This window comes from Corapipo altera, unplaced genomic scaffold, assembly GCF_003945725.1.
Source record: "Corapipo altera isolate COAL_440 unplaced genomic scaffold, ASM394572v1 57, whole genome shotgun sequence".
NCBI lineage: Eukaryota > Metazoa > Chordata > Aves > Passeriformes > Pipridae > Corapipo > Corapipo altera.
The window spans coordinates 2978327-2991583 of NW_020884905.1; the positions used below are offsets into that span (position 1 = coordinate 2978327).

At 36.8% G+C, this 13257-nt stretch overlaps 1 protein-coding gene across 7 annotated transcripts in view; it reads left to right on the top strand.

The window, feature by feature from the left end:
- Positions 1–13257, top strand: part of ARHGAP29 (Rho GTPase activating protein 29) — a 49587-nt gene that overhangs the window by 10535 nt on the left and 25795 nt on the right. For all 7 annotated transcript variants that reach the window (XM_027651445.1, XM_027651444.1, XM_027651447.1 and 4 more), the window contains exon 3: positions 13113–13256. In XM_027651445.1, coding sequence (XP_027507246.1) covers positions 13113–13256 — 144 coding nt within the window. The remainder of the gene's footprint in view (positions 1–13112; position 13257) is intronic.

Below are 13257 nucleotides of genomic sequence, written 5' to 3' on the forward strand. Positions count from 1 at the left end.
GTTTTCTCAGAGTCTATCTTGCAGGCTTTTGTTAGGAAGTCTTGGACTTTCAGATGCTGTGACCAGAGCCAGAGGAACTGGGCATTTTGTTTTGCTTTGCATGTTTGCAGTGATAGAGCACTGCTTAATTCATCTGCAGTCATGGAACACTTCTGCTGTTTCCACTAATCTGAACAAGAGGAAAAAAACCAACCTCCTCTGGAAGTTGAGTTCAAGCAAATCTGTGTTCTTCGTAGTCAAAGTGTAAGCTGCTTGTTAAATGCACGTTGCTAATGTTGGATAGGAAATGCTGTTTCTTCAGTTTCGGGGAAGATTGAAGTTAAATAATAACTTAGTGGGCCAGGAGATAAGTTTGTGGCTGATAGTACTACCCCTCCCCCAGTTGCATACTCCACATTCCTTCAGAACAAATGTTCACTTGTTGCTATAGTGTCTAAGATCAGCAGTCAGGAGGGGGGTGTGCGTCTTGAAGGCCTGTGAGTGTTTAAAATGTAAAATCAACCCTTACGTGCAGTCCGGATATTTTTGTTGACTTAAATAATTAGCATATCTCTATTTAGGAAAACTCTGAACTATTTATAAGAAAGCTTAAGCATTTTCCATTTTTATGTTGCTTTTGAAGTGCAAAAACTGTAATACCAGGGAAAACTCTATTCCTCTCCTTTTTGCATTTCTGATGTACAAAAGGATCTCAAAACATTTACAGAGCCTTAGCTAGTTTGTTAATTAGAATTACCTTCCCTTTCCATCACAGCAACTAGAGTAATGAAACTGAAATTACAAGATTAGCAAGATGCACGGTGACTAGTGAGGAAGAGGATGAATAGTCAAGTTTTCTGTTTTGAAAGTAGAGCTAGACCTTTCAAGCAAAAATTCTTCTAATATAGTTTGAAGCTTAAGAAACAGGAACATTTGAACAAAAGAACAACTTGTATCTCTCAAAGAACTCTGCCTTAGCACCTGAAGGATAAGATTTGGTCCATATACAGTGTGAAGTCTTGTGTTCTAAACAGCAATTCCCATGTAGATGTAGGAGCTCTTGTGTTTAAAAAACAAAACAAAAATCCCTCGCCCTAAAATAGTTTCCTGCTCTTAGCAAAATCTGTTATAGTGTATCCACTAAAGTATTCCATTTTCTCATTTCTCTGATGCATCAGTTTATCAAAATTGCAACTTAAAATATCCATAAGAATAATTTTAGTATGCCTGACAGCCTGGAGTTGAGAGTTGTGATTGTCATCTTGATTATCTTGACTTCATGGAGATTTCATGGACTAAAACATTCCTTTTCCACCAGTTTCATTGGAAGTGTTTGTTCTTATTTATGTAGCTCAGTCACAGAACTGAAGCTGACTTGTTTCTTAATTCTGAGCAGTCTGGCAGTTGCAGTGATTTGATTATGTTAGATCTAATGTCTTGGTAATGGATTAAAGTTAGAACTGCATGGTAGGATAGGAAGTTTGATACAGAGCCTGGATCTTGATCTTCATAGGCAGCCACTTCCCTTTTTAAGGAAAGTAAGGATTTTATGGGGACTCATTTCTTTATCTGCTTAAAATGCCCCTTTTTATAGAAGATTGAGGTGATTCATGTAAGGCTGTAGAAAATAGTTATGTTTGAGTTAAACTTTCAGCTTAATGACATTCACTGCAGAACAGTGTAACTGCAAATCCTTGACCTTTTTTTGTAGAGGCTGTGATTTAGCTGGACAAAGTATTTTTCCTTTTTATCCTTTTTTCCTTCTTTACTGCTTGCATACTTTCTTGGACTAATTTTTAAAAGTATGATGGAATTTTTATTTACCGATTCTGGTTATCTTTAGTTGATAAATCTGTTTTAATCTTAGGTTGACCAAATTTACCTCTTCGGTGTTGTGTTCTTTGTCGTATCTGAACTACTTCAGATAGTTAAGCTGTTTTAATAATAACATATTCCCTTTTTCAAATGTGTTGATTCTCTGTGATGTTTATAATTTGCGTTCAGGGCCAACAGGTGGATGTTGCAGCAGTTCATTACATTTCTGAAAGTTTTGTTAGTACTACTTATCTGTGAGACATAGAATGACTGTGGGATTATGTATGTTGCTACACATACACATAAAAGGGAAAGGGAGGTTCTTACTTTGGAAAGAATCAAGTGTTTCTTCTAACTCTTGTAATGTCTCAATCCTTTTCTAGTTTTAGAAATCTTCAAGTGGAAGGCCTGGTGAGGAGGTTTCAGCGCAGATGCATTAAAAACAATTGAAAAAATGAATTGCAGGGTTGTAGATCAATAAGTTGCAGGAAGTGTATTTGTATGGTGGAGTTAAAGCACAAGTGTGTTCTCTTTCTCACCTCATGCCTTTTCAACAAGAGGCTTTGACATCTTTAGGTGTTGGGGACAAATCTCAATTTTGTAGGCCAGCATTTCCAAAGGGTGCTCTTCTCTGAGTATTGTTAAAAATTTTTCCATTACGCAGGTGTGATTGTTTTAGAGTTCTGTCTTGTGAGAAATGTAACATCTCAGTTAATGTTCTACTTTGGGACTAGAGCAGATTCTTAGCTCGATTTGCAAGACCAGATAATGCTGAAGTAGTTATGGACAAGGTATTCCTGAAGCATTAGCTTAAAGACTGCTCAATGTTCACAAATTCATCTTGATGTTTTAGTCTTGATAGTGGTATGAACAGATTCTTCAGTAAAATGCTTAAGTTTTTTGTGTTTGTTTTTTTTTTTTTAATCTGATTTTTTTGTTTGTTTCTGCTTTGGACTTCTTTCATTCATTGATTGTATAGAGGGTATATAAAGTGCTTTGTGCTACCACAACTATGAAACTGGAAGGTCTGTCCAGAAGTTCTCTGATGCTGACAAGTGGAAAAAAAAATGTTTACTGGAATCACTGAAGTGGAGGTGCAGAGAACCTGAACACTACTGGTCAAGAAAATGGGCTGTGGTCTCAGCTCGCAAGTAGGTTAATGACTCCCAACAAAGGAGCAGTTGAAGGAGGCAGCTTTTTGGAGGGATAGTCGTATCTGCTTTGTGCTTCATTGGGTAAGGTGCAAACTGTTTATCAGAAAGCTTCGTAGCATATGTGAATTGTGAAAGTTGAGTGAAGACAGTTTGTGAAGGGTCTTGACAAAGTGACCATGATAAATAGCTTATGCCAGTGGTGAAGAAGTAGGATTAAGACTGCAGAGTGGTCCAATTTAAATGCTTTCTGGTATTCATGTGCAAGCCCTTGTGTTAAGGACAAGCAAACAAATTCAGCAAGGTATGGAGAGCTCTTTCTAGCTGTGGCTGGCTTCAGATGCCTACTAGACATGAGATTTTAGAGAAGGTAGCTGAGAACTTAATTTGGAAAGAAAGCAATAAGTCTGGAGCATATAAATAAATTGGATCAAATGCTGCATGCTATTGGATGAAGAATTAAATGCATGGGGCTACTATTGAAATATATAGTTGACCATGTTCTTTCTGTTTCTATTATAATTCTCACATTCTGTAGCTTTTGCTGGACTGCACATCATTTGTGTATTTTATTGGGTTTGTTTTTTTTAATGTAGCATTGATTAGCTGGAATGACAACTTCAGTGGTACTAGGGAGAAACAGCTATGTAAATTGAAAACCACAAAGCAGACAAAGTCTGTGGTTTGTCTTTTTCAGCTTTTTATTGCAAGGTATTTGTAAAGAAATAGTACTCAATTAAAAATTAATAATGAGATGTGCAGTTGGGTTACTGTTGTCTTTTAGAACATGCAAGTGACAATGTGACATCGATTACTGTGTTAATGACAGCATTGTTGTGTTTTCTCTTCATACAAAATGAAAGATGTTTTGGTGTGAAATGACTGATAACAAAACATTATACTGTAGAGAGGATCTACTGTTCCTGAGTTTAGGAAATGGGAAGACTTTTAAATAATTTCCTTTGGAGTGTTCAAATGGCTGTGACACCTGTGTGAGTTACACAGTCAGGCTTTACTCTCTTGGGTGGTTGTTTCAGTAGGACTTCAGTGCAGAAACTTCAAATAATCCTTAATCCTTTATGTTCACCAGTTTTCTAGACAATGTTACTGGCTGCTGCTTTAGTGATTTGAATACCATTTAATATCTAAATTGATTTTGTGTAACTTTTTTCTTTTCATCAATAAAACAGAAATGGACAACTATCACATCCTAAACCAGTCTATAATTGTGTTCAAAGGGTACTTTAAAATTAATGCACAAAGTAGTGCACCTCTTGTTTAACATCATGTAATCTTATAATCCTGCCTTTGTGTGGTCTTTTGAAAACTAGGTGGGCAGACAGCAGTAAAATAGCTTCTTCATTCAATCACTGACTTGGGCTAAAAGTGGAAGGAGCAGCCATGTAGAATAAATAGTATTTCAGACTAAAATTAAAATAAGATAGAGTTAAGTATTGTTTCATAATCTCTTTATGTTGGTTAGCACAGGTTAAATTTATTTCATTTAAAATGCATAAACCATAACTTTCATACTACCCTTTCTGTGTGCCAGTTTGATATGGTGTGATCAAATTGCTGGGGATTGTCTTTCATTTTCTGACTTGCTCTTTTTTTCAGAAGTGTGTGCTGTGAATGTTCAGTATTACTTCATATGCTTTCAGAACTTGAACCAATATGCAAGGAACATAGTTGCTTAAAGCATAAGATACTTTGTGTCTTCCACTGGCAGCTGTTCAGTCCAGTGACTGATGAAATTTTAGTGAAATGACTTTAAATAAGTAGCAAGTCACTACTACTGGTGGTATAGTCACCTGTCCTGATGGATATGACTTTCTGGTGAACTGTGACTGATCAGACTTATTACAGATGTGTTCATCATAAAGAATGTGGGATAACGTCCACTTGACAATTTACAGTTCTAATGTAAAATGTGTTCTGAAACTTCTGAAGCATTATCCTCACCTAGCTTTATTCCTAATCTCCTAGATGATTCAGGGAAGTTATATGAACAGTGGCTAAAGTGGCCATGTAATATTTTCATTTATCAGAAACAGGTAAATAAGCAACATCAGCAATTCTCATGACTAGTTTGTGCTCTTTAAATTTTGGGTTAATAAAAGATTAATGTATTCTAAAGATTAAACTGCATGGCTGAACACATCTAGGTTAGTTGACTGGAATCTCAGGGCTAATAGAATAAAAAAGTTGAAGGAATGTAGTGTACAGCATATTGAAATAGATTAATGAAAAGCTGTATTGTGGTAGGTTTTTTTTCTGAAAGGCTTCCCCACATGCACAAATGGGGAGTTCATCTATGAATTTAAATGTGAAATGAATGTGAAGTAACAACTATTCTGCTGATGTCAGTTGGCAAACCAACAAAAGGAAAATAAGTAGCTGCTTTCAGTGTAGGCAGAATTACAAGATTTTGATTGTTCTGATGTATTTTGCATGTACACGTATTTTATTGACTTTTTGAAAAGATTATTTTAAGACATCTTTGTTTTTGTAACTTTAATTTCTGAAAAGGAATTTAGTCTTGGTTTACTCTATATCTGTAGTAGACTTCTTATGTAAGTTTTGACTGCACAAGTACAGAATTGGTCCATAACTGAAATGGGGTAGGAATGTTAGCCCAATTTAATAAAAAACCAATAACCACCACAGCTCAAGGTCACATCAGAGGCTGGGCAGCATGGTTAATGGTTGAATCTAAATGGATAGATTGAGGTATTTTGGCCAAGCCCTCATAGCAAATGACAAATCTGTTTGGGTATTTTTGACAACAGAAGGTCATCATGGTAGAAATCTAACCTGGTTTAGGTTGAACTAGTGGGGGATAGTTTTGTGTTTTATCCAAGAACAATTTTTCAGCAAAAATTGCAAGGCTGCATATTCACCCTCTTTGTTTCAAAAAGTAAAGAGAGAATTTCCACCCTTAAAAAGGAGGTTCCAGGTGCTTTTTATCTTAAACTAAATTTGTAAAACCTAATTTTAATTTTAAGATCAAATTTAGTAGTTTAACAGGAAATAGGCAACTGACTTGCCAAATATTAAATGCTTTCTTGTATTATAAAAACATTATTTGCATATAAAAACTGACATCAAACATTGCTACTTTCAGTATACTGTATTCAATGAGCTGTTTGCAGGAAATTTCAATGCATTCTCACTGAATCAGGTCAGTATATTACTCTCCTCAAAAAAAACCCCAAACAACCTTACCAAACTTTATTGCTTTCATATCAAATGTAGAGGTTTGGGTTACTATTTTTATTACTTTCTTTTCCTCATTCCTGATCAAACTCCACATGTCGCTAGATTTTCTTCATTGAAACAATTGCTTAACTGGTTATTTTCCATAAATTGTCATTTTTGCTGTAATATGATGTGATTGCAGTGGATTCTGGAGCACATGTTGCCAAAGACTGAATTTGGTGTAGTGTCTTTCAGTGATGCCATGACAACGAGGGTTGCCATGGTACTGATTAACAAAAAAGCTAGGATTGGATATTTTGGAAGCTTCAAGTGTGATGTTTCTTGACAGAAGGATGGGTAGGTAGCTTCTAATTCTTCATCATAACACAGGGTTGAAAGGCGACGACTTTACTCATGCCTTTGGCAGCTTCCAGCCTTGCTAGAGAGTTTACAAGCATAAATTCTTGCAGAAATTCTCTGAGTTTTTAGTTTTCAGTGAATTAAAATGTTTCATTCCTTGTATCTGCAGCATGCAGTCAAATATTATGACAGCTAAGGATGCTTAGCTGTCAGTCCTGAACTATGACCATCAACAAACAAAATATCTACACCAGCATTAAATGAAAATCTTGTATTCATTTTGTATACATACAATCGATGAAAATCACATTTAGCTCATATGTTTATTGTCTTAAAAAAAGCTTTCTTGATGCTAGGTTGGACAGCAGTGACATAGATCAACTTTGCTATGGTCAAACCACAATGTAAAATGTGTTTTCACTGTATGTTTGATTAATTCTTGTGGTCTTTTGAGTGTGGTTGTGACCTCTGTTAAATCAGACAAATATGCCAGGCTGTTAATCGTGTTAGAATGGGGCTGACAGGGAGAGGAGGGCAAAAATAAAAGGATGGTTTAATCTGGGACCGTTTCCCAAACTGCAGATATAGGAATTAGGTGATTTCCACACAGTTCATTGTTGTATGATTGTTTTGCTGTGATGCTCACTGGGAAGTCTCATAATCTGGATCAGATTCAGACCCGAGTGCTGACAGTTTCCTAATACACAATATGGACCTTGATGAAGAGGATAGTGATGTGATTTTAGTTGATATCTGGTTTACTTTGGATTAGCTTCATTTCAATTCTGACTTTTCCCCCTGCCGTAGGTGGTATAACTAGTGATATCATGTAATCCTTCTGTATAACATAATAGAAACAGAATGTAATTTACGTTAAGGTCAAAAATGAGTTTTTTAGTGAATAATAGTGGACAGTCTTTTAGCCAAGATGTTGGTCTTGCAGACTGAAATGCTGGTTACTCAAACCTCTTTCTTCTGAATCCTTTCAAGATTGAAAGTGATGAGGAGCTAATTGTTGGCATTCCATAAGGTGAAACTTTAGTAAAAAGTTCTGGATCCAAATATTCAGATATTTAAAAAAATTTTTCGCAGTTTGGTGCTTGTTCTCACCACCATCCTGCAACACTATTTTGTCTTCTCCCTTTGTCCTGAAAGAGTTTGCAGTTATGCAGATGCGAAGTGGTACTTAAAACCAGAATTGAGACTCCTATATTTCAGTGGAAGTAAAAAGGGACCTGAAGTACATGCTCTTCATCTGATCCCAGGAGAACAGATTTACAAAGGGAGTTCTCAAATGAGGACTAGGCCAAGTCAGGGTGGTGGTTACAACCAGCATTTGAGTATTCTCATCCAGTTACATTTATTCTAGTGGTAATGTCCATACAGTGAGTTCACGGTAGACACTTATCATAGTCAAGGCATTTAACTGTGTTCATGAAGGTAGATGAAGAAAATATTTGTGCAAAAGTACAAGTTACCTTGTTTATAGTAAGATTTTCACAACAAACGAGATGAGTTATGTATATTCTCTCCCCCAGTCAAAAGAGACTGGTCTATGTATGTAAACTTGTGACTGTAGAGATTATGCATGGCAGGTTGTTCCACACTGTGTAACATTTATGAAAGCCATTGAATGCATGACATAACTAATCACACCTTTCTACTTGTAAAAAGCTTCTTATGGAAAGTAAGACCTTATTAGATGGTGTGAATTAGAATACCTGCTTTGAAAGTCTCATATGTATTCTGACTTGAAGAATTTTTCATAGATGTGTTACTTTTCAGTTGTTTTATCTAGATTGTTACCCTGTCTTTCATCAGTGTGATCAACTTCTGTTAAGAACAAACTTTTAGATGCAGTATAACAATAGTTGTATTAGTGGTTTCCTTTCTCTTGTGACTGGTGGAAATTGGGTAGTAGGGGGAGAGTCTTCTGTTAAAAAGCATTAATGTTCTAGGTGGAGAAGCAGTAAGTGTAATTGCACACACATCTTCTGTATGGGTCTGAACAGCAATGTAGGATGTGCAGTGGCCATGGAAGGAAAAAACTGTTAGTCTGTATTTAAACTTGACCTGGCAAACATTTGTTGACATAAACAGCTTCAGAAATGTTTGGGCCAACAATAAATCAGGTCAGACAAAAGAATGCCAGTCAACTGACACAGCAGTGCCTTTCCTGACTGTGTGTATTGTGACCAGCCCTGACTTGGCAGGGAGGTTGACTGGTGCTGACGAGCTTGATGAGCAAATTTGATTTTGTTTTGCCTGAATAGAATCCATAGCTGTAAGGCCATTATTGCTTAGTAACTTCTAAACAAAGGCTTCCATTTGAGAAACATCTAAAATTAGAAAATACATAGGTTACGGTGTTTTTATATTAAAGATGGTTGAATGGTTATAAAATGTGGTGACCAAAACCATTGAGGAGTGGGATGCTAATGACAACAACATGCTACTGAGATGGCTTGGCAAACGCTGATAGACTTCTCAGCTGCTTTGTACTGTCATTCTTGTGCATTAGGTTTGTCAGCTTTGAATACATGCCTTTTTCACCCTGTTCTTTCTCCACTTCTCCTTCAGAGGATGCTTTCATTTTGGAAGAGCTTGTTTAAATCCTAATGAAAGATTTGCATATAGGCTACTGAGCTCTCTCCAAGCCTTTTTTTTCCCCCTTCAGTTTTAAAGGTTGTTTTTTAACTTTTGAGATGTAGGGGGCTGACTCATTGATCCAGGAGATTCCAGGAAACTGTAGTCACCTGAGCGAACAGCTGAGAGAGTGCCCAGAGAGGTCCTCTGTGTTGCAGGAGCATCAGCAGTCACGATCTTAGCCTTCTGAGGTATTGCAATTCATGTTATTGAGCTTGAGAGAGATTTTAAAACAATATAGCATCCACTGGTGGAGAATTTCCGCTTGACTTCATGTAGATAAATAAATGTGTACAGTGATACAAGGGACAAAAGAAAAACTGAAAGTAGGTATTTTTTTATGACTACTGAAGTCAGATGAATTGCTGTGGGAGCTTTTTGGACATGCTTCCCTCATGCATTCCTTTCACTGTAAGCTGTATTTGCTCTGCTTTTGTTTTTGTCTCAGCCATTTTCAGACTTCTTAGCATTAAGACTGCATTTCTGTTGATTTGGCATATTTAGATTGTTTTGCTACCTGAAGTTTCTAAATCTGTCCTGAACAGGAAATCTCTGGTTTAGTGTCTGTTTGGTATCAGTCACTGAATACAGCGTAGTTGTGGTTCCTGATGACTTCTGCCCCCACCTCTCCCCAAGCACCACTTGTGTCACAGGCCTTTTGTCTTCTGGAGGCACAGAAACAATGTTTCAGATATTTTGTAAACAAATGATACAGTGATGGAATACAAAGAAATCTCAGTTGGGTGTAGCCAGACCTTTGCTATTGAGAGTACAAATAACTAATCTCATGCTTGAGTGCATTATTTTTGATAGTGTTCTCCTGGATGGTATGATAAACATCTAATTCAACTCAGAAGTTATTTTCAACTTGCATTTCCCTTTGAAGCTTGCTGCTTCTGTTTCAGACTTGAAGAGGCTTGTGTCCTCTTCAAGTTTTTTTTTCTCTCTTCCCCTCCCACTTATTTTGCTTTTTTCCCCAACTCTATTGTTATAGTAAGATCCTATCAAATTTTAATACTAAGAAACTGCATTTTGGGATCAGATATGCATTAATAAGTCTTCTGTATATTTTTTTTCTGCCTTCACCTAACCTGTAAGGAACCTTAACAGACTTTTTTAATCGCATAATGAGAAGTCTGTAGTAGTTGTGGGTCACACTGAACTCACAATAATCATTTGTGCAGTTTGATATATGTATTTCTTAATGAACCAGTTTGAACTATCTTCAAATATCCTAATTCCTAAAGATAACATGTTGCTATGATTTTAAGATACATTTTCTGTGTTGACTGATCCACTTTGGCTTTGTAGGAATCAGTACAGCTCTGCTGTCTTTCATTTTCCTCATTGCCTTTGCCTGGAGCTGCCTGGTACTCCCAACAACAATTTATTCCTGCATTGATGGAGTACAATTGAGGCTTTGATGGATTAAAGCCTGAAGGGACCATTAAAATTATTTGGTTTCATTTTTACAGCTATAAAATTTCTGAGTGTTAGAAGGTGGGAATGGTCATACCATCTTAGGCTAAAGCTGTGTCTAACTCAGTATCTGAGTTCTGATGGTTGCTGAAAGTGAATAGCTAGAGAAAAGTAAAAGTGATAAGTTGGACATGTCCTCTGAACTGTTTTTGCTTAGGAGAATTCTCGAGCTGTTACAAGTTACATTGTTTTAGTACAGTGCTTAATAGTTCAGTAAAGAGTGGAGTAGTTGAGTGAAAAGAAGTTATGGAGGCAAGTTCAGAAGGAATTAATTCAAAGACAGCAAGGCTGTAAGTATTACTGAAGTACACGACTGTGCAGCAGTTGTGGATGCTGGGGGACTGGGCTGCTGAAAGCAGTCGGTCTGGTGTAGTGTCCTAAGCAGCATCACCCACTGCTCTGAAAGGCACAAGCTTGCAGAACCCATGGTCAGACCTGCTGTGGCATTTATTGACTCATTAGTAACACGCAGGGAAACTTAAAAGAACTTGTCTCTCCTTGTCTCCATGTAAACTTCTTGTGTCAATGCTGTGTTTTGGCAAGAAATTCCACAGGTCTCTTACATGAAGAATCACCCCTTTATGCTTTGCATCTGGCTCCTCCTTGCTCAGTTTAATCATCTGATGTGTTTACATATAACTGAAAGACATGGATAAGCAATTGATTCTACCCACTATTTTCATGGGGTTTATAATTTTCTGATCTTTCATATCCCCTATAAATCATTTCTTATCCAGGGTCACAGCTTCTGCTGTTGTTGCTTACATGGAAACTGCTTCAAGCCTGGATTGCTTTCCCCAATAAGTTCAAAACTCTGAGCTATAGTGTGCCTTTTAGATTGATGTGTGTTTGTCATGAACAACCTCCGTTGCTAATGTGGAAGCACTGAATCATGGCCATGTTTAGGCTTTTGACATTTTCTTTTTTCCTTTGCTGTGTTTGAGTCTACACTGTTAATTACAGTGTATGTGTAAATGAAGATAAAGCCACAGCTGTGTTTCTTTAACAAATTGTGTAGAACTTTCTTAATTTACTGCTGTGTAAGATGGGTTTTCCTAGACTTTTGTGTGTCATGTTACGGACAGAGCTTCCTACTCCCTTCCAGCAGGAAAAAACATGCAAACTGCCAGTGCATGGTAGATAAAGTTTTTGCCTTAGTCCACTTCCTGAGTCAAGGTTTTTCCTTTGGCCATGTATAAACCAGTCTGAGCTGGGGGGAAAAAAATTTTCTGATATTTAACATCTAGAGAGGTAAAGCCTGAAGCACAGCAGTCCATAAGAGACTTGCTATTGTACCTGATACAATGATATACAATCTGTATGTAGTCTCCCCACCTGACAGCAGTGATACACTGTACTGACATGTCCTGTTGTACATTGTTGATTCCTCAGAAGAATGTAGGGGCCTCTAGCCTAAAGACAATGTCTTGTAACCAGAACAAACTGGCTCTGATTTGAAACTGTTCTTTGAGTAGCACTGTGTCAATTTGCACTGTATAGTAATTGTCTGTATTGACCTGTTTGTTATCATGACCACAGACAACACAGAGTTGCCATTCCTTTTTGCTCAGTGAGGAAGTGAGTCAGCTTGTATTAGATCCTCTTTTTCTTTTTCATAAGCTAGACTTTCCTGAATTTGAAAGCTTTTTACCACAATTTGCAACACAGCACTCTAGTGCATGTGAAACTTTAATTCCATGCACCAGAGCCTCTTCTGTAACAAAATGGAAAAGCTTGTGGTTGAACCTGTGCCATGTATGGAATAAGAACTATTTTTTAAAAAAGCTAAGACAGGGTGGGATTTAGGGGCACATAGCAAGAGGCGTATGCTGCAGAGAGCATCACCATCGTGGAATGTGTGTTTGAAAATTTTTCTGATTAGGCCTAGTTTACAAAATAATTTAGGTGTTCAAGTGATTTGTCAGAACTGACATGCTTAAAGACAGACCTTTGTAGATCTAGGCTTATATACTGATGATGCTTAAGATATCATTGACTCTTGAGTTAAAAACTAGCCAACATTTGCCAGAAATTTTTGTTTAATTCTGTGAATATACAGAAATGGTGTAGAATTTGTATCATGTGAAGAAATGTTTAGCGAACAATCCAAATCTGTTTTTGTTGATACCTTTTTTGCATATGTGTAATTATCAAATGGTGATTGATGAAATGACATGAGAAAAAGATGGTTTAATTCAGAAACCTTGGGGTATTTGTGTAGAATTCCCCCAACACTTTTTTTTTTTAGTATACTTCCTTGACTTTTTGTGAGAAATGAGTTTATATGTAAATGATATGCAACATTGCAAGTAAACTGTTGGCAACTGCGAGTATAACTATTTTTTAACAATTTCTTTGTTCTGAGTAGGTGCAGCTTCAATATGGCCTAGAATTCCATGCAGCTGAATACCATCAAAGTGGTTTGTAATGTAATTGGGTGTTAATTCACTGTTTAAATGTAGTTTCTCCTTTACTTTTTTTCAGAAAATCAAGATGGCCTGCATCAGGTAGTGCACGAACGCCTGGGGGAGTTGCTACGCGTTTTAAAAGCAGTGATAAACAAACATCAGACTCTAAATTCAGTTGATATTCTTAGTGCTGCAGGAACAGTTATTGCAAAAGTAAAAGG